The sequence below is a fragment of the Myotis lucifugus genome, unplaced genomic scaffold (genome assembly GCF_000147115.1).
Source record: "Myotis lucifugus unplaced genomic scaffold, Myoluc2.0 scaffold_61, whole genome shotgun sequence".
NCBI classification, from domain to species: domain Eukaryota; kingdom Metazoa; phylum Chordata; class Mammalia; order Chiroptera; family Vespertilionidae; genus Myotis; species Myotis lucifugus.
The window spans coordinates 3,573,882-3,593,880 of NW_005871109.1; the positions used below are offsets into that span (position 1 = coordinate 3,573,882).

Genomic DNA, 19,999 nt, shown 5'->3' on the forward strand with positions numbered 1-19,999 from the left:
GACTGAGGAGCCATCCCACCTTGGCTGGAGTTGTCTTCCTCTTTCCTGTGTAGTCTCTGCTCCCTTTTTTCAGTGCTTTATTTTTAACTCTCTTGCCCTCTGAGTGTTTTTACTGACATCTGGCCACAAACCATTTCTTAAGGAAGCAGGCAGTTATAAATCACCTATAAGGCAATCAATAAAAACCAGTACAATCCACAGTAAGACTGATTTGCCCCCAGATATCCAGGATCCTGCAGGCTCAGCAGTTATGCCCCTGGGGGTGTCTGCAAGAAGGGTGAAAGGCAAGGGGGTATTGCATTCTGAAAGGGGGGGGGTGGGCTGCTGGCTCCCAGAGGCTCAAGGAAGGAATGGACTTTGGCCTCCATCCATGCACTTCTCTTCTGGCCTCAAGGGAGAGCTCTGTGTTTCCACTTCATCCAGCTCAGATTTTTCCAACCACATCAGTGGCATTTTCTTATCTCCCAAGGATCTGCTTCAGCGCTAAAGTCTCCTCTGTAAGCCTCAAGAAAGGGCAGTAGGGATGCATTGCTGTGTTTGCTGGGGAGGGGAAGGCAGGGCAGTGTGTTGCTGTGGCACAGAGGCACATGGCAGAGAAGAGCAGCTCAACCAAGCTGTCTGTAGTCAGGCTACTGCTTTCCTCCCAGAGCCTGGGGAGGCCATCCCTCTGGCTAGAACTCCAGGGAGTCAAAAGTTTGAAAGTCATTGTGCAGAAGCTGAAAGCGGGGCCCAGAGAAAGGCATGACTGCCCCAAGGTCACAGAGTGGTTTCATAATCAGCCTACAAAGAAAGGCCTCACTGCTTTGAAATCCTAGTTCTCTTCCCAAAAGGAGCTTTGCTCAGGAAATGCTAGCTCATGGAAAGTCAAAGTAAATATATATATTTACAGAGTAAGACTATTAATGTTAGTTCATTTATTAAAAATGAGTATATTGCCTGGCTGGAGTGGCTCAGTGGTTGAGCTTTGATCTATGAACCAGAAGGTCATGGTTTGATTCCTGGTCAGGGTACATGCCTGGGTTGTGGGCTCGATCCCCAGTAGGGGGTGTTCAGGAGGCAGCTGATCAATGATTCTCTCTCATCATTGATGTTTCCATCTCTCTCCCTTTCTCTCTCTGAAATCAATAAAAACATTTTAAAAAATGAGTATACAAATTGCCCATGTAAGGACCATGAAGGTTGTCAGACCCACCATTTATGTCCTCTTGGATAATGGGAAAAGAGAATTTCCTAGAAGGGGCTTTTCCTCTCCTCTCCATCAGGGAGAAGTGTTTCAACTGCAAAGTTCAGGTGCTGGGGTCGGGGAGGTAGTGAGCTGATCTCCCTAGGAGGGAGAACGGGCTCAGAACATGGCTGCAGGGAAGACCTCAGATCCCAAGAATGGAGGAAGATGGGAGAGATGAGCCTTTGAGGCATAAAGAGTGCCAGGGAGGCTTGAAAGTATGTGGAATATTCTGGAAACTGGGGCATGAGGTGATGCTGGGGTGTGGGATACCATGGTGGTAGTCTGTAGAAGAAACAGGAGAAGATGGTAAGCTCAGAGCAGAACATGCCATCATGCCAATGAACCAGAACTCTGTGGACCGCGGTTCCCAGTTCTGGTGTTCTGAATATGCGGCACCAGACTCCACTGAGGGACTGCCAACCCTACACATTCCTGCGCCCTTTCCCCAAATATTTGGATTCAGTAGATCTGGGATGGGCCCAGGAGTGTGCACTTTATCAAACACCTCAGATGATTCTAGTTCGCTTTCTCAGGTTTGGAAATGAGTGCATTGAGTGCCACTGAAGGGTTTTACTCAAGGGAGGAATAGAACCAAAGTCTTGTATTAGGAAGGCCACTTCCACTTGGAAGGTGGATGACTTCATCAGAAGAACCCACCCTCCCAGGGGTCTATTTTCTGGTTAGTTATCTGTTTCTCTCATCTGGAAATGCAGGTGAAAATTTCCAGGAGCTTCTTAAGAATGACTCGGCTTAAACACTGGTTGAACTTCATGTTGTTCACCAAACAGTTAATTTAAGGAAGATATTATACAAATAGCAAACTACAATTGAACAGACAGAACATTTGTGAATCTGATGTTAAGGATAACACCTTCTCCAGGATGAGTTTGTGAATCCTTAGCCAGAAAACCCTCTCCTGGTCCTTTCTTTTGTGACGGTAGAGGTGGTGGTGCTGGTGGTTGGTGCCACTGTTGCTGGGTTCTGTATTGCCCTAGAAGCCTCACCCTGGTGTGTTGAATAAAGTACTTATCTTTCCTGAGTGTTAGTTTTCTCTTTTGTAAAATGGGAATAATAGTACCATGTAAGGAATGAATAACATCAAGGATGGAAAGGGCCAGGTAGAGAGCCTGGTGCAACAAGTATCAGTGCTCTTCTGCTGATGCTGTGTAATTGTTCCATGTGCTCCCTGTCTTTTCATTGTGAAAAGATGACAGCTCCTCTGGGGAGAAGTCCTCTGTGGTTACTTCCTGTCTCATTTCATTAAGCAGCAGCACATGCCTGTTTAAGTAGCAATACAATGAAATTCATGTGTCTAGGCCACCAAAGTTTGCCGTTGGGAGAGCTATTCCCAAGCTCCTGCTTTCCCCCTCTCAACCCCTACCCTTCCAGGTCATTTCACATCACTGTTTACCAAAGCCTGTTCTCAAGTGGTGTCTACAGACTCAAAGCCTGCAGCTATTTGCAGAGATTGAGATACCAAGGGAACTGCTCTGTTTACTTTTGCTTGGCTTCTTGTCGCCATAGCCTCTGTTCAAGGAGCATCTTTTGAGTTGACCAAATTGCAAATGCAGTTCAGCTCAGAATTTTTGGTAAAAAAAAAAAAGACAAGATCCACAACTGCTCTTCCCCCTCCATCGGCTTTGGTGGGCAAGTTTGTGCTTCTTCCTTGTCCTGCAAACTGGAGTCCAGGGCAGCAGGTCAAGCCTGTTCACACAGGCTCTCAATGCTCGAGTCTTGGGTTCTACTCTTCAGGGAGGGTCAGAGCCCATCCAACTCTGAGCTAAGGGGTAGGTGAAGTGGGTCCCTGGAGGTTATCGGGAAGGAGGCAATGGCATCATTTAAAGGTTGAAATCTGACTCCACAAAGTTGTCTTTATGTTCACTGGATTATGTTTTTAGACAGGAACATGGAAGCTGGTCAAACCTAGTCCCTCCTCTGGAGCCTGTTTTAAATGTGTGTGTAGTAGGGGGGAAGTTGGGGGATAGGCATTGTTGGGGTGGGGGATTCAGAGGTTGGGCTGTGGTTTCTGGGAGGAAGCTGAGCCCAGCAACAGGGGCAGGAAAGGCAGGAGGAGGAGCAGGTTTTGAGGAAAGGGGCATGTTGATAAATTTCACTAGGGAATAACTCAGGGCAAGCTCATTTGCTCTAGATCTGAGTTTTCTAATTAAAACTCTCAAGTAGGCAGCAGAGAAGTCTTTGGTGTTGAGGCTGTTTGTACCAGTTGGAACTCTTTACTGCAAGAGCCAAAAAATCCAACACAAGACACTTTAAAGCAAAAAGGAGTATTAATTGTTTCTGAAACATAAAAGGCCAGGAATATTAGGCATAGCTTGATCAGGGCTTTAGATGACAGGCTCAGGACATAGTTTCTTTCTGGCTCTTTGCTGTACTCTCCCAGTGATTCCTTTCTTAGACAAGTTTTTCACCATCACAAGAAGGATTCTTTTTTTTTAAAAAAAAATACTTTATTGATTATTCACAGAGAGGAAGGGACTGGGATAGAGAGTTAGAAACATTGATGAGAGAGAAACATCGATCAGCTGCCTCCTGAACACCCCCAACTGGGGATGTGAGTGCAACCAAGGTACATGCCCTTGACTAGAATCAAACCTGGGACCTTTCAGTCCACAGGCCAACGCTCTATCCACTGAGCCAAACCGGTTAGGGCACAAGAAAGATTCTGTTTTCACCCTCTTACATTCAAGACCTGCAACAAAGAGTAAGAATCTCCTTCCCGAACTGTTACCATTTGCGACAGCATGGATGGTACTGGAGAGCATTATGTTAAGCGAAATAAGCCAGTTGGAGAAAGATAAATATCACATGATCTCACTCATATGTGGGATATAATGATCAACATAATTTGATGAACAAGAATAGATCCAGAAAAAAAAAAGAATAGATCCAGAGACAAATGGTAGGGTAAGGAGAGGGTTAAAGAGCAACCAAAGGACTTGTATGCACTCATATTAGCATAACCAATGGACACAGACACTGGGGTGGTGGGGCTTGCCCAGAGTGGGAATGGCTGGGGGGGGGGTAAGTTGGGGGAAAAGGAGACATATGTAAAACTTTAGATGATAATAATAATAATAATAATAATAATAATAATAAAAGAATCTCCTTCCCAGAATGCCCAGTAAAGTCTTATTATGTCTTATGGGTTCTGGGCAGGTCACGTGCTCACCCTTGAACTAATCACTGTGATTGGAGGGATGTGATGCAAAGATGTCCGAAGGCTGCCTCTAGTGCGGGGTGGGAGGGTGTTGCCAGTCAGACCTCTCGCTACTGACTGCACGTCTGCTCTCAATAGACAAGGAGGACCCCAAACTCATGGGGCAGAAAGTGGGGCATGGGCTGGAAACTTAGTCCAACCCTGTACTAGGGAGATTGAGGCCCAAGTGGTGAAGGATCTCATCCCTACACAGGTGGTTGGTGCACAGTCTGCTCTTCCCTCCCAGAAGCCCCATCGCTGAGCCTGCTGCAATCCTTCTTTGGCCTCCTGAAGCACATATTAGGCCACACTCTGCCCTGCAGCCTAATTCCATAGCTTCTAAGAATGGGGTCTCCCAGAGCGGAGATAAACAGTGGGTGGGACTTGGGGTGGGGGCACTCCATCCCAGCAGGGAAGAGCCGTCTTCTGTTTGTCTTAGATGAGGCAGCTGCTTCCTGTCTCCCCTGGGGATGCCGAGGACGGTTTCCAGTTCTGTGCCTCAACTGGAGTTGTCCTTGCTGGCCCGAAGGCAGGGCTGTGACCTGGAACAGTCAAAATCCCCGTCAGGGAACATCTCCCAATGCTCTGTTCTGTCTCTACTGAGGTCGGAGAAGAATGGGAATGAGCCTTTCTTGAGAAGGGTTGGAGACCCCATTTTTGGTCCCAGGAGGCCCAGGTTTTAGTCCTGACTATGTGACCTAGAGCAAGTCACTACACTTCTCTGAGGCTCGATTTCCTCGCCTGTAAAAATGGAGCTATAAGACTTTCCTCACAGAGCTGAGAGGATTCAAGAGCTGATATGTACATGCTGTGCTGGGTATGTACACAGGAAAGCGAGGTTTGATTCCTAGAGTCCTTTCTGGCAAAAGAAGGGGTGCACCGGGCATTGAGCAATTGCTCTGGACCTGTGCAGGGTTCCCACAGCTGGGGCACGGAAGAAAGCTCTCTGCTCTCAGGCTTGGCAAATGTGATTAATGTGCAGGAAACAGAAACCACCGCATGGCAGATGGGGGCAGCTGTGCGGTGCCATCATAGACCAGAGAGCTCACAGTACGTTGGAAAGATCCTAGCTGCCGGGTTGCCAGGAAGGCTTTCTGGGGAGGCAGCCCTGAAGGACACACTGCAGAGCCCCAACCTACCAGAGCACCTGACACTGAGGAGGCGCTCAGAAGCACCTCTTGAATGAGTGAAGGATTTAGGCAGGCATTGTGGAGGCCAAATTTTCCTCTGACTTGCCCAAACCAGGTCCTGCATCTAGGCCTTGATGGTCACTCCCAGAACAAAGCTGGGAAGGGAGGGGAGAAGAAGGAGAGGAAGGAATGACAAAGAAAGGCACATGGGAACTGGATGTTCATTTATTTTTTATGTATTTTTATTTTTATTTTGTGGGGGATAAGGCTGTTGCTAAGTCAAGGAAGAAATTTTCTTTTTCTTTGGAATAAAGTTCCCGAGGTGATAGAGGGCTGATCCTGGCTTTTCAGAGAGGTTGCTCCTGGCGGTCTAGCTGGACCTGGACAGATCTCATGTCCTGGACAAAAAGCAGGTTGTCTTTCCCCATCCTCACGCCCATCCTAAGGAATGGACATCTTCAGGTGCAGAGGCCAGAAGATCCAAGGAAGGGGTTGTTGGCTCAGACTTGGTCCCACTGTTGGCTTCTGAGAGACTCTGCATGTGCAGTGTGGACAGGACTGGCTGTTGCCAGTGCCCATTGAGGCCCATCAAGCTGGCTTGGTTCCTCTGGTCTTCTCCCTGAAATAAGGGACAACAGTCCCTAGAAGCCTGCCTCACAGACATGGGTGATCCTAGGTGCCGGGTGGCCAGGACCCCCAATATCAGAGTCCCCTCGTCAGAGCAGAAGTTTGGGAAGGGAAGCTATGACCACCTTGCAAACCCTCATGGCTCTACTTGTCGGGACGCAGGTGGTTGCAGGAGTGCCATGGCAGCAGACGTGAGGATGATGGCATGTTGGAGCACACACCACCAGCCGTTCAGGGAATGCATTGGCTAGCTTTTCATGTGGAGGCAGAAGGGCCAGGCGAATGCTCTGTGGCTTCCTGCTGGGTTTAGGTTAAAGCTGGAAGCCTACTGATAAGTTAATTCTAAAAGTCACTTTGCAAAGTACTCCTGGATGGTCACCCAGAAGCATGAAGGTGGCAGAGGAGTCCCTGCCCTTTGTGAGGTTTTAGTTGGTAGACTCCCTGGTGAAAAATCTGCACATGTATGTCAGGGAAGACAGGAAGCCCAGTTACCTCATCCAGAGAAAAGCTCAGCTGTTAACCTGGGGAAGCTCAATAGAAATGGGGAGGCGGGGGAGCAAGGCCCTCCACCTGCATAGGCAGCTGCTAAGGTGATGTGTGTTCATGTCATGTCAGTAAGAGGAAAACGGAGCCAATTCTACCCCACTTCTCACACGAGGGACTCCAAGGCCATTATGGGCCACAAGTGAAATCAGCCCTGGAGGAGTCACTGGACTTCCCAAGGCTTCCTCAACAACCAGGGTTTGCTCTCTTAACCTTTCTGTATCACCAAGTGTACGACATATTTTCATTCATTCATCCATCTATTCAAGAAACCCTGAGAGGTGAATATATACTGCCCTTGACTTCAAGGAGCCCACAGTCTAGGACATGATTTTTATTTTGTAGTATTTAGCAGTATTTTTAATAAAAGGGCACTATACATGGACTCAGAGAAGATAAAAGGTTAAAATGAGGACTCTGGACTGGAGGATCTTAAAGGTTCCTCTCTCATTCATAATCTCTGATTCTTCACATGACTACCTATTTTATTTTTGTCATTTATCTTGTCTCCACTGTCTAATAAATATGATCATCAGCAAGTTACCTGACTTTGTTTCCTCTTCTGTAAAGTGTGGGTAAAAATGGTACCCACTGCTTAGGACTACTGTTAGAATTCAGGGAGATGAAGCACAATAAGAGTTTACACTTTCCTGGCAGACAGTCCCTACGCAATTAATACCAGCTCTCATTGCTGTTGTCCAGGGCACTACAATGATTAAATGAGATTATGTATGTAGAAAGCATGGCACAGTACTAGATAAATTTAAAAAATATTTAAAAATAGTTATAAAAATATGAATAAAAGTATAGTCCCTGCTGTTGAGGTACTCAAATTCTAGCTGAACTGAGGTCTGTGCAAAGTGCTCTGGGAGAGTAGAGAAGTGTGATGAACTGAATAACCCTCCTGCCCCCTGCCAAGATGTCTAAGGCCCAGTCCCTGGAACCTGTGCGTGTGACCTTAAATAGAGAAAGGAGCATTGCAAATATGATTAAAGTAAGGATCCTTGGATTGAGAGATTATCTGCAATGGCCCAATGTAATCCCAAGAGTGCTTACAAGGAGGAGGCAGGCTGGTCAAAGCCAGACTAGAAGGAAATGTGAGGATGGAAGCAGAGGTCAGAGAGGAGAAAAGATACTACACCGCTGGCTTTGATGACGGAGAAAGGGCCACCAGCCAAGGAATGTAGGCAGCCTCTAGAATCTGGAAAAGCCAGGAAATGGGTTCTCTCCTAGAGCCTGCAGAGGGAACACAGCCCTGCTGATACTCTGGTTTTACCCCACTGAGACTGATTTTGGAATCCCAACCCCCTGAATTGAAAGGTAATAAATTTATGTTCTTTTAAGACACCAAATTTGTGGTAATGTGTTAGAGCAGCCATAGGAAACGGGAAGGAAGTAGCTTTTCCTGGGGTGAAGAGGTGGAGAGGGTTTATGAGGAAGGGGATATTTTGAACGGGTTCTTGGCTGAGTAGGAGTTCATCAGTTATAGAAAGGGGAAGGAAGGGGGCCCAGGCATAGGCAAAAAGATATGTGCAAAGAGCGTGAAAAAGCAGGGTTTGTTTGGAGGTTGGTTGTTGGTCCATTGTGGTGGAAGCATAAGGGTATCAAGGGTGAAATAGGAGATGAGGCCAGAGAGAAGGGCGAGGGTCTTAACTTAGAATTGGTTCCATGGAAAAACATGAGTCCTCAAAGATTTTAAGAAGGGAAAAGAGGATCCAAATTATGTTTTAGAGAGACTGCTCTGGTGTCTTGTGGAGGGTGGTTGGAAGGGCCAGACCAGAGGTGAGGAAACCAATGAGGCTGTTGCAATAACAGAGGGGTAGAGTCATGGCCGGGGTGTGGCCATGGGAAGTGGGAAGTGGGAGGTGATCAAAGACTTTCTGACTAGGATTGACAGGACTCAGTGTAACTGAGGGAGGCAAGGGTGATGAGAGGGAGGGTAATGACTTCCAGGTTTTTAGCTTGGGTGTCATTCATGAGGGCCCAGGCAGAGTGAGCTTGGGGGAGGGCAGAGCTGGGGAGGGGGAGAAATGGTGGTTTCTGTCTGGGACTTGGTGAGTGGGAGGGGCCCATTGTACAAACAGGAAGAGTTATCCAAAGACAGTTGGCAATCAAATCTCTATAACTATACTGTCGTGGGTTAAGATTAAAGTCATCTGCATTCCTTCTGCGCCCTGGTAGGGGTGAGGAGGAGAGGCTCTGTGGTGTGCTAGTAAGTGCTTAACAGCCAGCTCTCCGAGGGAAGAAAGGCCTTGATATGTAGCATTTGCTGGTTCCCACTGTATAAGTACTCCCATCACGACTCATTGCAAGGCATTAACTCCACATCACTGAACATGGAATGGGAAAGAGGTGCACAGTAGCACATCATTACCTAGCGTTTCCACCACAGACCCATTAGAAACAAATCATCTCAAGAGCACAGACAATAGTAAAATGTAGCCGAATAATCAGAGCATGGTTATTTGGGGTATTTATTTCCTTCGCATTTAATGTAACTTACTTGTAATTTAATTTTTAGTGATGTTTGTGTTTAACGACCAGCTCACAATATTGTTGACCATTTTACATTTGGCTCTCATGGGCTGTTGCAAGCAGGCTCCTGCACATCACTGGAGAGGCTCCAAACAAACGCACGTTGGAAGGGCCAGGCCGGGGGACCCCCGAGGTCACACGCAAGGGAGGGCAGAGCCAGCTCCAGGACGCAGGAGGCAGTCCTCGGTCCCCCACTCTTTCTGATGGCCCCTCGGAGCCCTGGCCAGCCCTGCAGACCCAGGAACACCGTGTGGTCCTTGACCCCAGGAAGATGACTCATGGCACCCTGGAGTGAGTGACTCAGAAAGGAGGCTGCTGGGCAGCCTGGAACAAAGAGAACCGGATGAGATCCGGATGAGATCTATTTCTGCTGGGAGCTGAATGGGCAGCTCAGATAGGTTCTGCTGTTCCCGGTGCCTTTGAACCACCTCCGATTGAGCAACTGCACATGTTTCTAAGAAGCAAAATTTTTTTCAAGTGGACTTATTTTGAAAAAAGAATTGCTGAAGTGAAGGAGCTGGAGAGGAAACCTGGGGAGATGTTCCGGCTTATTTCCGGTCACGGCTGGAGCCCGGGTGGGGTGGATGGAAGTCTGGCCTTGGCTTGACCATTTTTCAGGATGCGTTGAACCTGGGTCCCAGGCATTTCAGGGTCTCTCCAATCCTCCTCTTCCTCCATTGTGGCATTTAAGGTCAGAGTGTCAGGGAGTTGGGGTGAGGGGTACGCTGGTGCCCAATGTCATCTGTCCTGGCTGGCATTTGACAAGAAGTCCATCATACTTTCTGCCAGTCCTTGGTCGGAGGGTAACCTCTGAATCAGCTTCTTAAAGCACCTTCCATTCTGACAACTCTGCTCCTGGGTGCACAGAGATTACTGTGCTATTCACTCCCCGCACCCCTGCCCCAGGGTGCAAGAAACAGGCTGTCCAAAGGCCTTATCTATCGCAACATACCAAATAGCCATTTCGTCCTCTTAGGGATCTTTACCTTCTCCCCAGGGAAGCAGGCTCAGGCCCTTTTCCCAGGGGCTCGCCAGAGTGGCCTCTCACAGCTTCTGCTCCACCTCTTCTGTCTCTCCCTTGCCCCATAATATTTTACTAGTCTTGGGGGGGTGGGGGTGGAGTTTCCACTACTTAAGATGTTTCCCCCCAAATCTGTTTTTTGTGTCTGAGCACTTTCCTTGGTGACATATAAGGCAGAGATACATTCCCTTTCTACCTCCTGCTGCTACAACCCTTTCCAAGGCAGAGAGTACAGAATGGTCTCGCGGTTTGTGTGAGGGGCAGGGCAAGGCAGGGGGGGTGGGGTGTTACTATTTTAAATGTGTCATCTCTCCCTCTTCCCCTTGCCCCCCTATGCCTCCCCCCTCCCTCCCCCACTGAGCACCATACTAACTCCTGACCTCTTCCTCTGGGAGCTGGCCGGCCTCCCCTCCTAAATGTGGCCCTGGCCCTGCTGAGAAGATGCTGGCTCACTTCCAGGGCTAGAACGGGTTCTGAATCAGGGAGGAAGGCACTCCCAGCCAACAGAGCCTGCAAGAGATCCTCGGGGCTGGGGAGCATGGCAGGAGGGTGCAGACTCCGGGGGCGGGGGCATGCTCAAGGCCAGCCTCACCGAAGCACCCTCAGGCCAAAGCACCCTCAGGCCGCAGCCCCAGTGCTCCCAGCTCCTGGATCAGAGGGGCTGTGTGGAGGATGAGAAGTCATTAGGGAAGTCCCTCTGTTCCCTCCTGCTCCCCTTTCTCCTTCTGCCCTTCTGCACCCCACCCTTGCTCCACCAGGATGGACCGTAGCACAGACCTGGGACTGGCCACTGTATCCTCTCTCGCTAAGCCCACCACCTGCAGCCACTGCTGCCCAGCAGCGGAGAGGATGTTAGCATCACCAGATGCATGGCCCCTGGCGAGCTTAGTTCCAGTCATGCCTGGTGGTCTTTTATCTACTTGTCAGCACAGAGGAGAAGCCCTGGCCAGGCCTGGACCATGTCTCCTGGTTGGGTCTTGATGATGCTGTGGCTAAGAGAACTCAGCCGCCTCACTCAGAGAGTGGGAATGGAACTCACTGAGTGCAAGCTGGCACCTGCATGTATTTCCTCATTTAATCCTGACAACAACCCTAAAAGACAGGTACTATTATCTCCATTTTACAGGTGAGTAAACTGAGGCTGGGAAAGACGGATCCAGCAAGGAAGAGGCAGAGGGAGAATTAGAACCCCTTCTTCCAAGTTCCAAAGCCCCCTCGAAGCATGCTGACTTTAGGAAGCGGGATGGGGCCATCCTGAGGTGGACCCCCATTCGGACTGCCTCGTAGGGGTACAGGACCCAGCTCTGCAGTTGGCCAGGCCCAGGGACCCACAGAGGTGCCTCTCAGCACTTTGAACTGATATTTGATGCCCCAGGAGAGTCTCCAAATCTATTCAGGATGGCCGTGGGGTGAGCACAGGGAGCAGGGAGCACTCTCTCTTTCCCATGAGAATGACCATGAGAGGAAGAAGAACTGGAAGGCTTTGCCCAAGGACTCCTGCTTTGACAGCATGGACACATTCACGGATCATTTACTAAACTAGACCCTGGGCCCGGGGTTTCCTGACTGCCCCTCATCCACAGGCATGGCTTTGGTCAAGCCCTCGCCTCTGTCTGGACCTGTGCGATGGGAGCAGGGGCAGGACTGACCCATCTCCACTGGCCCACCGTCATCCCCGAGGCTGCAGAGGGACTGAGAGACGTGTGTGCAGCCACTCCAAACAATCCGCTCCATCCAATTCTTCATCTAGACATAGACCAGTGATATTAATAGCAACCTAATCTCTTTCAAATTCTTTGTGTTGCTAAAATGAAAGCAAAAATTCAAAGCTGGAAGAACAAAAAAACTCCCTTCTGAGAATTCTGAGTCATTCCAAAAAGGTCAGTCGAGTCTGGGTTAACCCATTGTTTACCAGAAGGGCCTTGGCTCTTCCCCGGACACCCATAGATTCATGAGAGAATAGGAGAGACGCTCGGCTTGTGGGCTGTGCTCCTGGCCACGGTGGTTTCAGAGAGGGTGTAGTGTCTTCTGGGTTGCCACAAGGCTCTGGGAGAGGCATCCTTGGGGCCATTGTGATAGGATGAGCAGGTGGGCTTGGCCCTACAAGGAGCTGGGGAAGCAGACTGACCTGCTCTGACTTTCCGTACAGCCTCTCCTGGGCAAGTCCTCGGGCCTCTGTTTCCTCTTCTGTAAAATGGGACTAATCATCCTGTTAATAATAATAGTGCTCACGGTACCCACCTCACAGGGTTGCCGAGAGCACTGATGGGGTGGTCTCTGTACTGGCCCTTGCTAAATCATGATTCCTGACGATGGCCCAATGCTTGCTGGGACATAGGCAGCCCAACCCCCAGCGGAAGTGTGCAGAATGGAGGGTTCCTTCAGCTGTAGATGGGCACACTTCTGCCTGTAGAGCCCCTCTGTCAGAGCAGCCCTCTCCTGCCCTTTGTCCTCTCCCCACAGCCCCCAGAGTCCTGCAGACGCTATTACCAGGGGCAGAGCTTGTGCTGTTGATGCCACAGGCATGGGACTTCCTGGGGGTGAAAGGTTGGATGGAAAACTAACGTATAGTTGTGTAAATGGAAAAGTCAGGAGAATAGGTAAATGGGTGGATAGCCAGACAGATAAATGAAGAGGTGGGTTTGCACCCCCACAATGTGGGTCATACAACCTCAAACTGTGGGGCCTCTGTTTTGCCCTCATAAGACCTCTGGCTTGACCACCTGCTGCTTCTTTCCCTGCCCCATCACCTATCCTTAGCCCCACGGGGAATGCACACTCCAGTTCTCATGGGGCAGGTGCTCATACTGGGTCCTGCTGCTACAGTCCAGCAGAACTCCTGGTGGAGGGGGTGGAGTAGAAGAGGGGAAGATAACGGGCCTTGGAATCAGACTCTCCTGGGTTATAATCATTGGCCTGCCACTTATTAGCTGTGTGATCTTGAGCAAGTTGCTGCACCTCTCTGTTTCTCAGTTCCTTAATATACAAAACGGAAACAATAAAACCCACCTCACAGGGGTTAAATAACATAGCACTTGAAATGCAGTTGAAATCATACTCTTATTGTCAGATACTCAGTAGGCAACCTAGAAATGCCTGATGAGTGAACGAATAAAAAAAATATGTTAGTTTGCTTTCTCTCATGGGATGTCCATGGGCAGATAACATATTTAAATATGGTTCAGAAACTGTTGGCCTTTTCAGTTACACAAATGATTAGATACTTTTACCAACAGAGCCTCGTAGATAATTTGCACCAGATACAAAGCTAACTGGACCCAGTGAAGTTGCTTCCCTTCTCTGCACCTCAGTTTTCCTTCCTGTAAAGTGGGCCAGGTTAAACTTAAACACTGGCTGGGGGCAGAATGAGTAGCATCCAAAGAGCTGATTGGCTAATGACTCACCTAACCCTTTACTGACCAGGCCTGAGAGGCAGCAAGAAGGGCCTTGAAAATGCATTAAAGAAGGAGAGGCTGGAGACCAAACATGACTAAATATTTTTCCCTTTTATGGGTTGGTGCTCTAGATCACCACTTCCTGGAGATTGTATTCTAAACTTTGCTGTGATGGATGTGAGGTCCGAGTGCCCACGAACTCCCGCAGAACCCAGATGTCACCCCGGGGGCGGGACTCTGCTGTTACCTTGCTATTTTAAGCAGCAAGTTTATAATAATGGGAGGGAGAGAAAACAAAGGGGCAGGAGCAGCGTGGGAATGGCCTGGGCAGGCGCGGTTGCTGGGACGCCCCTTGAGGAGCCCGGGGTTCCGATTTGTCAAGTGTGGGACCTAGCCAGCCTCTACTCTGCTTTATCCTGCCGCAGCTGACACCTTTCAGGGCTTGTCTGACTTACTTCGTTTCTGTTTTACTTTGCTTTCTGACCCAGGAACTGAATTAAGATATGTCTTAAGGAGTATAGGATGGGAATGTCAAATCTGTGGTTTATCGGGACTAGAAAGAGTACAGGATATTAGGGGCATCCAGGGTTGGAAAAGACCCCTGAAGTGGGTAGGAATCCTGTGACCCTTGTCACAGCCTTTGCTGAAACTCTCCCCGGAACAGGGAGCTTACTGCCTTAAGGAGCAGTCCATTGCACCTTCAGATGTTCCGACCATTAGAAAGCTTTCCCTTGCTTTGATCTGGCCTTTCAGTCATTGTTCATGAACCTGTCTTTTGGGAACAACAGGACTACACAAATGGCTTTCAAATATCTGAGAAGAGACTGATTTCTCCCTGTACCTTCTCTTTTCCTAAAGATCTTTAGTACTTTAAACACGACTTCTTGTCTCCCTACATCCTGCTTCCCTTTTTTGAACATTACCAATTTATCTGATCCTTCACAGCATGCAGAGCACAATATGCTTTGTGCAGATTAAGACATAAAGAAAAAAATGGGACTGTCGTTTCCCATGTTTTGGAAATCATACTCCTATTAAGACAGCCTGGACCTGGACCTGCGCATACATCACGTATCATTTTAAGTGGTTTCTTGGGAGGTGCAGCCAACTTCCCTGATAGAATTGGGGTTTGTGGGTACTCTTGCTACCTTGCTACCAGCACCACTGATATTGCTGCTGCTGAAGTCTGAGTAAAGATGATAGAAATTAATCACAGAGCTCACCCTTGGGCAACTACAAAGCTCAATTTAGTCCCATAGTGACCATTTAGGATGGAGACAGCATGACCTGGCCCCATAGCTCTCATTCTCGAGAGCCAGGTTCTATCTGTCCAGCATGGATTCTCCCTTCCTGTCTCACCTCCTCTGGGCCTCCAGCCAGTCTGTTCAGATAAATTTCATTCAGCATTTCAGTGTTCATGGCTCAGCTCAAACACCATTTCTAATGTAGAATCTTCACTATATTCCATCCATCATAATTTCCATAGTTAGGAACCTTTTTCTGGGATCCTGCAACTTCTCACTTTCAAACTATTTATCCCATTATGCTGTTTCCCAACTGCCTCCTGCCACTGGACTCTGTTCCTACTGAAGGCCAAGACCACATCTTTATCATCTTTATGTCACCAGCACCTAGCACAGGGCTTGGTAGAGTGGATGTAAAGTCAATGCTTGTGTTGAGTGAATGAATGAATGAATGAATGCTCAGTTCAGTCTACTTGAGATGAGATTTCTTGAGCTGTCCAGTAGGGGTCACCCACACTGTTTCAGAGATGAATGGGACTACCTTTCCACTGCAGAGAATGACAAGTCAAGATGATAGTCACATCAACCAACCCAAGGGTGGAAGTTCTCTAGACTTTAAATACAAAGCAACAAAAAATTTTGGCTAAATCTTCTGGTTACCCATGAGGAATCAGACCTCTTGCCTGCATCCGGGAGCTCAGTCCGAGGTACATGTGTCAGGTGTGGGCATGGGCAGTACCTCATATTATGGGAGGTGGCAAGGCTTTCTGCTTCTTCCTCCTGCAGCCTCCAGCAGTCTGTACCTTGCATAAGACCCAGGACATAGTAGGTGCTCAGTACATGAGAGTGTCCTTTGTTCTCTGCATGTGTGTCCAGCAGCCCCCTGACTGTGGCCGAGGACAGGATCTAAAGATAACCCAGAGTCTGGTGGTTTTCATTTGCCGTCCAGCAGAGCAGGGAACCTCTGAAATTGTAGAACCAGGCTGATTGTTGGTTCTGATGTCCGTGAAGGTGTCCACACTCCACTAGGGGAAAGGGACCTGAAGGAGTTTAGAGGTGGGAAGAGGCCAGGCCGAGTCTCTGGACTGGCCAAGGTTCCTGGGCTGCAGACCTCCTGCAGCTACATGGCCTCTGTGAGCACTACTGCATGCTGGGTACTCTACCCCATTTCATCCTTGGAACAGTCCTATCTGGGAGGCATTCTTATCTCTGTTTCCCTGACTAGGAAACCGAGGCTCAGAGGTGAAACCAACGTTCAAGGCCACACAGCCACTGAGTGGCAGAGAGGGGTCTCGAACCCAGGAATCTGGTTTCAAAGCTTATGCTCTTTCTACCTTGCTATCCTGTCTCTCCAGTGGAGCCCGACATCACTGGTCTCCTTTTCCAGGAGGAAGCAGAGGAGCCAGACCCATTGGCTCAGGTCTGTTGGAGAGATCATGGTCCTAGGCCCCTTGACTGGCAAGAAACTTGAAAGAGCGGTTAATGGTTACAAGTGACAGTATAGGAGTTACAAGTTAGCAGTTACAAGTAAACCCAACCTGAATTGACTTAAACACTAAAAAAATTGTTTGTGTAACTGGCTAGTTTAGAAAGAGTTCAGCCTGCAGGTCAGTTTTTATCAGGGCTCCAGATCCATTTCTCTGCAGGTCTGTTGGCTCTGCCCCCGGCTCTATGTGTCAGTTTTATCTTCAGTCTGTCCTTCCTCATGGAAGCAAAATGGCATCAGCAGCACCAGCCTCACATCTGCACACTCTACCACCCAGGGCAAGAGAAAACATCTGGGCCCCCAAACACTGCCACATGCTCATTGGCTTAAGCTAAATCTATTGTCTGTCCCTGAGCCAATCACTGTGGCAAGATGGATGGGATTATGCTAATTGGGATCAATCCAGCAGGACCTCAAGGCTGCTACACCATGGGGAGGGGGTAAGCCTGGTTTGGGGGAGGCAACCCAAGGTTTCTGCGGCGAACACTGCACAAGGCACATGAGATCCACCCAGACCAGGCCTCCAGAATCATGGCTTTAGCAGGGCTGACAGGCCCAATGAAGTCTGTTCACGAGTGACAGAGCCCCCCACTGAGGGTTAGAAGGGCTGCTAAAGGGTGTGAGGCGAGCCATGGGGCAGGAAGTCAGGAAACACCATGCCTTCCTCTTCCCCCACTCAGCCAAGGAAGGCTGTGTGGTGTAGTGGAGAGAGCCCTGGCCTCAAAATCAGGAAGATCTGGATTCAAATGCTTGGTTCTTTATGAGAACCAAATGGCTGCCACTCTCTGAAGCAGTTTTTTCATCTATGAAATGTGAATATTGATGCCGGTATTAGTGGTCATTGTGAGGATTAAATTAGGCAATGTTGATAATGCCCCTAGGATAGTGCCTGGCACCCAGTAGGTGCTCAATAAATGGCAGATAAGTAGAGCGATCCCTATGGAGTGTCCTCCATTAGTTATGGCTTTGAGGAGGCTGAAGCACTTTTCTCCCTCCCAGGATAGCTGTGTTTACTGAAAGGACCAAATTAGATGCAAAATCTCTAAGGCCACCTCTGACTTTGTAAACAGAGCTAGTGAACAGGAGGAAATGCAATTCCAAAGGCCCTCCATTCCCACTTCTGGTGTTGACGCAAACTGAGGCAGGCTCTCTCTGTGGCTCATGACCCCCGGAAACGGAACCCGGCTTGGCTCAGGGATGGGAGTGGATTTGACTTGTCCTTTTGGCATCTCCTCAGCCTGCGGAGCCCAGGCCTCTTGGAGCATCTTTGGGGCTGACACAGCAGAGGTTCCGGGCACCCGCGGCCAGTCCTGCCAGAAGGCTGCCATGCCCCACATTCCCGAGGACGAGGAGCCCCCCGGAGAGCCACAGGCAGCTCAGAGCCCCACCGGCCAAGTAAGTGCCCCCTCCCTGCCTGCAGCTAGCCTGGACAGGGCCAAGCCAAACGCCCTGGGCTGAGGCCATAGTGTCTGGTCTGGCCAGAGGGTTTGCCGACAGCCCGTGAAGGCTGCACTGGGAGGCTGGGGAAGGTGTGCAGTGTCCACACTGAGGAATAGACACACAAAGTTCCTTTGAATTGCTCGAGGTCCCCACATGCCCTGAGACTGGAGCCTCCTAGGCTGTGTCTGAGGCTTCCTGGGACATAAAACCATCTTAACCCTGTAGGCTCCCTCTTAAAATGGAGAAGGATTTGGAGGAGAACCTCATCATGGCAGGGTCATGAACACCAGCAAGTGTCACTTAAAATGAAGATCAAATTTTCATATAAATAGTGAACAAGATTTTCAGCAAAAGTATATTATAAAAAAAGGAAAGTATAAAAATAAGTTAATTTGAGATTGCATTGCACAAATGAAAGTATGAAAGCAAGTTATCTTAGCTATATATACTACGAAGTATAGATTATATGTCACTTTTTAGAATGAACAAAGAATTAATCAAGTGTGTTGATTTTGGTGTGGGTATATTTACTTTTATACCAAGAAGACGACCTATTCACTTGATGCCACTTCCTTCACATTTTACTGTACAGCCTTCATTTGGAGATTGTTTGTTTCATGTTTGAGATCTTCATTTGTCTTCCCAAGGACCTCTTTCAGTCCTTCAATATTCAAATCATCCCCTCGTGAATAACCTATCTCGCCACCTCTCCATAATTTTGTTCTTCATTTGTTAACTAATCCAGCTCCATCTGCTCCTCATTGATCCAAGACCTTGCATGTGAAGTTCTCCAACCTTGTTTTCTTTGACTTTGCACTGAACTCGTATGATCCTGTTATATCTGACAGTCATCCCAGCTGCCCTCAGCCAGAAGGGATAGACACTTGCTAAGTGAGGGAAGAATGTACGAGTGAGCATTCATTTGACAAGTGGGAAGATTCTTAGTGAATGTTTTCATGTTAAGATGACATTTGTTTTCTTACACATCATAACTCTGGGAACTTAGATAATAAATACTTAGGAAAGATTGGCCTCTTGTATCTCCATGTCCCAAGCTCATGCTGTTGCAGAACTTGGCAGCCTTGGGAATTCTTGAATTTCTAAGTGACGGTGGGCCAAGCCCCCATGTCTTTGGCTGAAGGCAGCCAGCTCAGAGTTTTATTGAGCCCCCCTCCCAGGAATGTCTTGGACCATGGGGCGCTGCTCCTCATTTACTCTTAATGGCTCCAGACTGCTCCTCTGCGGTGACCGCTGGCCTTCCCCAAACTCAGTGCTCTGCCCCTCTCCTACTGCAGTTCCTACCAAATGTGGACAATTCCCCCAAAGCATTGCCAACAGAGGACTATAAGTTTTAACCAACCATAAAATGTGTTCACCTACTGAAAACTTGGAGATTAAAGAAAGGAATGACTACCAAGAACAAAATATTCCCATCTGTAGTCAAATGTCACTATTTTCTGTCTTCAGGTCACTATTTTCCAAGGTTCTGTCCCCTTAGCCTCCCTACTCAGCCCTGGACTCTTTGCCTTGGCTATTCCTGACCTCTCCCACTTCACTAACAATGGTAGTGCCTGTAAGCCAGATTTTGATGCAAAACCTAGCTCTGGAATCCTGGGCAGCTCCCCCAAACAGCTGCCATGCTGTGCTCCCCAAGAATACAAGTATTCCTAAAAATAATAATAATAAAAGATGGGCAAAGATGCAATTCCACCCTCAGTGAGGCGATCCTTTTACATTGAGTTCAGTTCATCTTGGTTCCCAACTTCTCTAAAAGATTCTTCACACCTCTCAGGAGCACAAAACCAGACAGCACAGAAGCTTGCTGGCCATTCTGACCTTCATGGCTTCAAACCACACATGGGTGCAGCTGCATTGGGTCAGAGGTGAGGGTGAGTTTTTAGGGGTGGCCAAGCAGGGGGATGGGCTCCAGGAGCCCACCACATAGTTGAGGGACAGAGAACCCTAGTTGAATAGCTGAAGCTCCAGATTCGGGGTCCCCACAGCTCACTCTCCCTATGATCTTGAGCTAAAAGCAGACTTCTATAACATGAGGGGTGGTCTCTAAGGCCTTCAAATGCCACGATTCTATCTCTGTGCTTTTGAAAGTCAAGAAGATATAAGGACTGTTTGTGCCTTTGC

General features: G+C 48.6%; 1 protein-coding gene and 1 long non-coding RNA gene across 7 annotated transcripts in view; one reads left to right on the plus strand and one right to left on the minus strand.

Annotated features, from left to right (window-relative positions):
• Positions 1 to 19,999, minus strand: part of LOC102438001 — a 153,893-nt gene that overhangs the window by 28,546 nt on the left and 105,348 nt on the right. The window lies entirely within an intron of this gene.
• MRVI1 (murine retrovirus integration site 1 homolog) overlaps positions 1 to 19,999 on the plus strand; it is a 110,715-nt gene that overhangs the window by 20,449 nt on the left and 70,267 nt on the right. For 4 of the 6 annotated variants that reach the window (XM_006089618.3, XM_006089621.3, XM_006089617.3 and 1 more), the window contains exon 2: positions 17,658 to 17,815. The exons of the other annotated variants lie outside the window; for them this stretch is intronic. In XM_006089618.3, the coding sequence (XP_006089680.1) occupies positions 17,658 to 17,815 (158 nt within the window). The remainder of the gene's footprint in view (positions 1 to 17,657; positions 17,816 to 19,999) is intronic. 6 annotated transcript variants of the gene reach the window in all.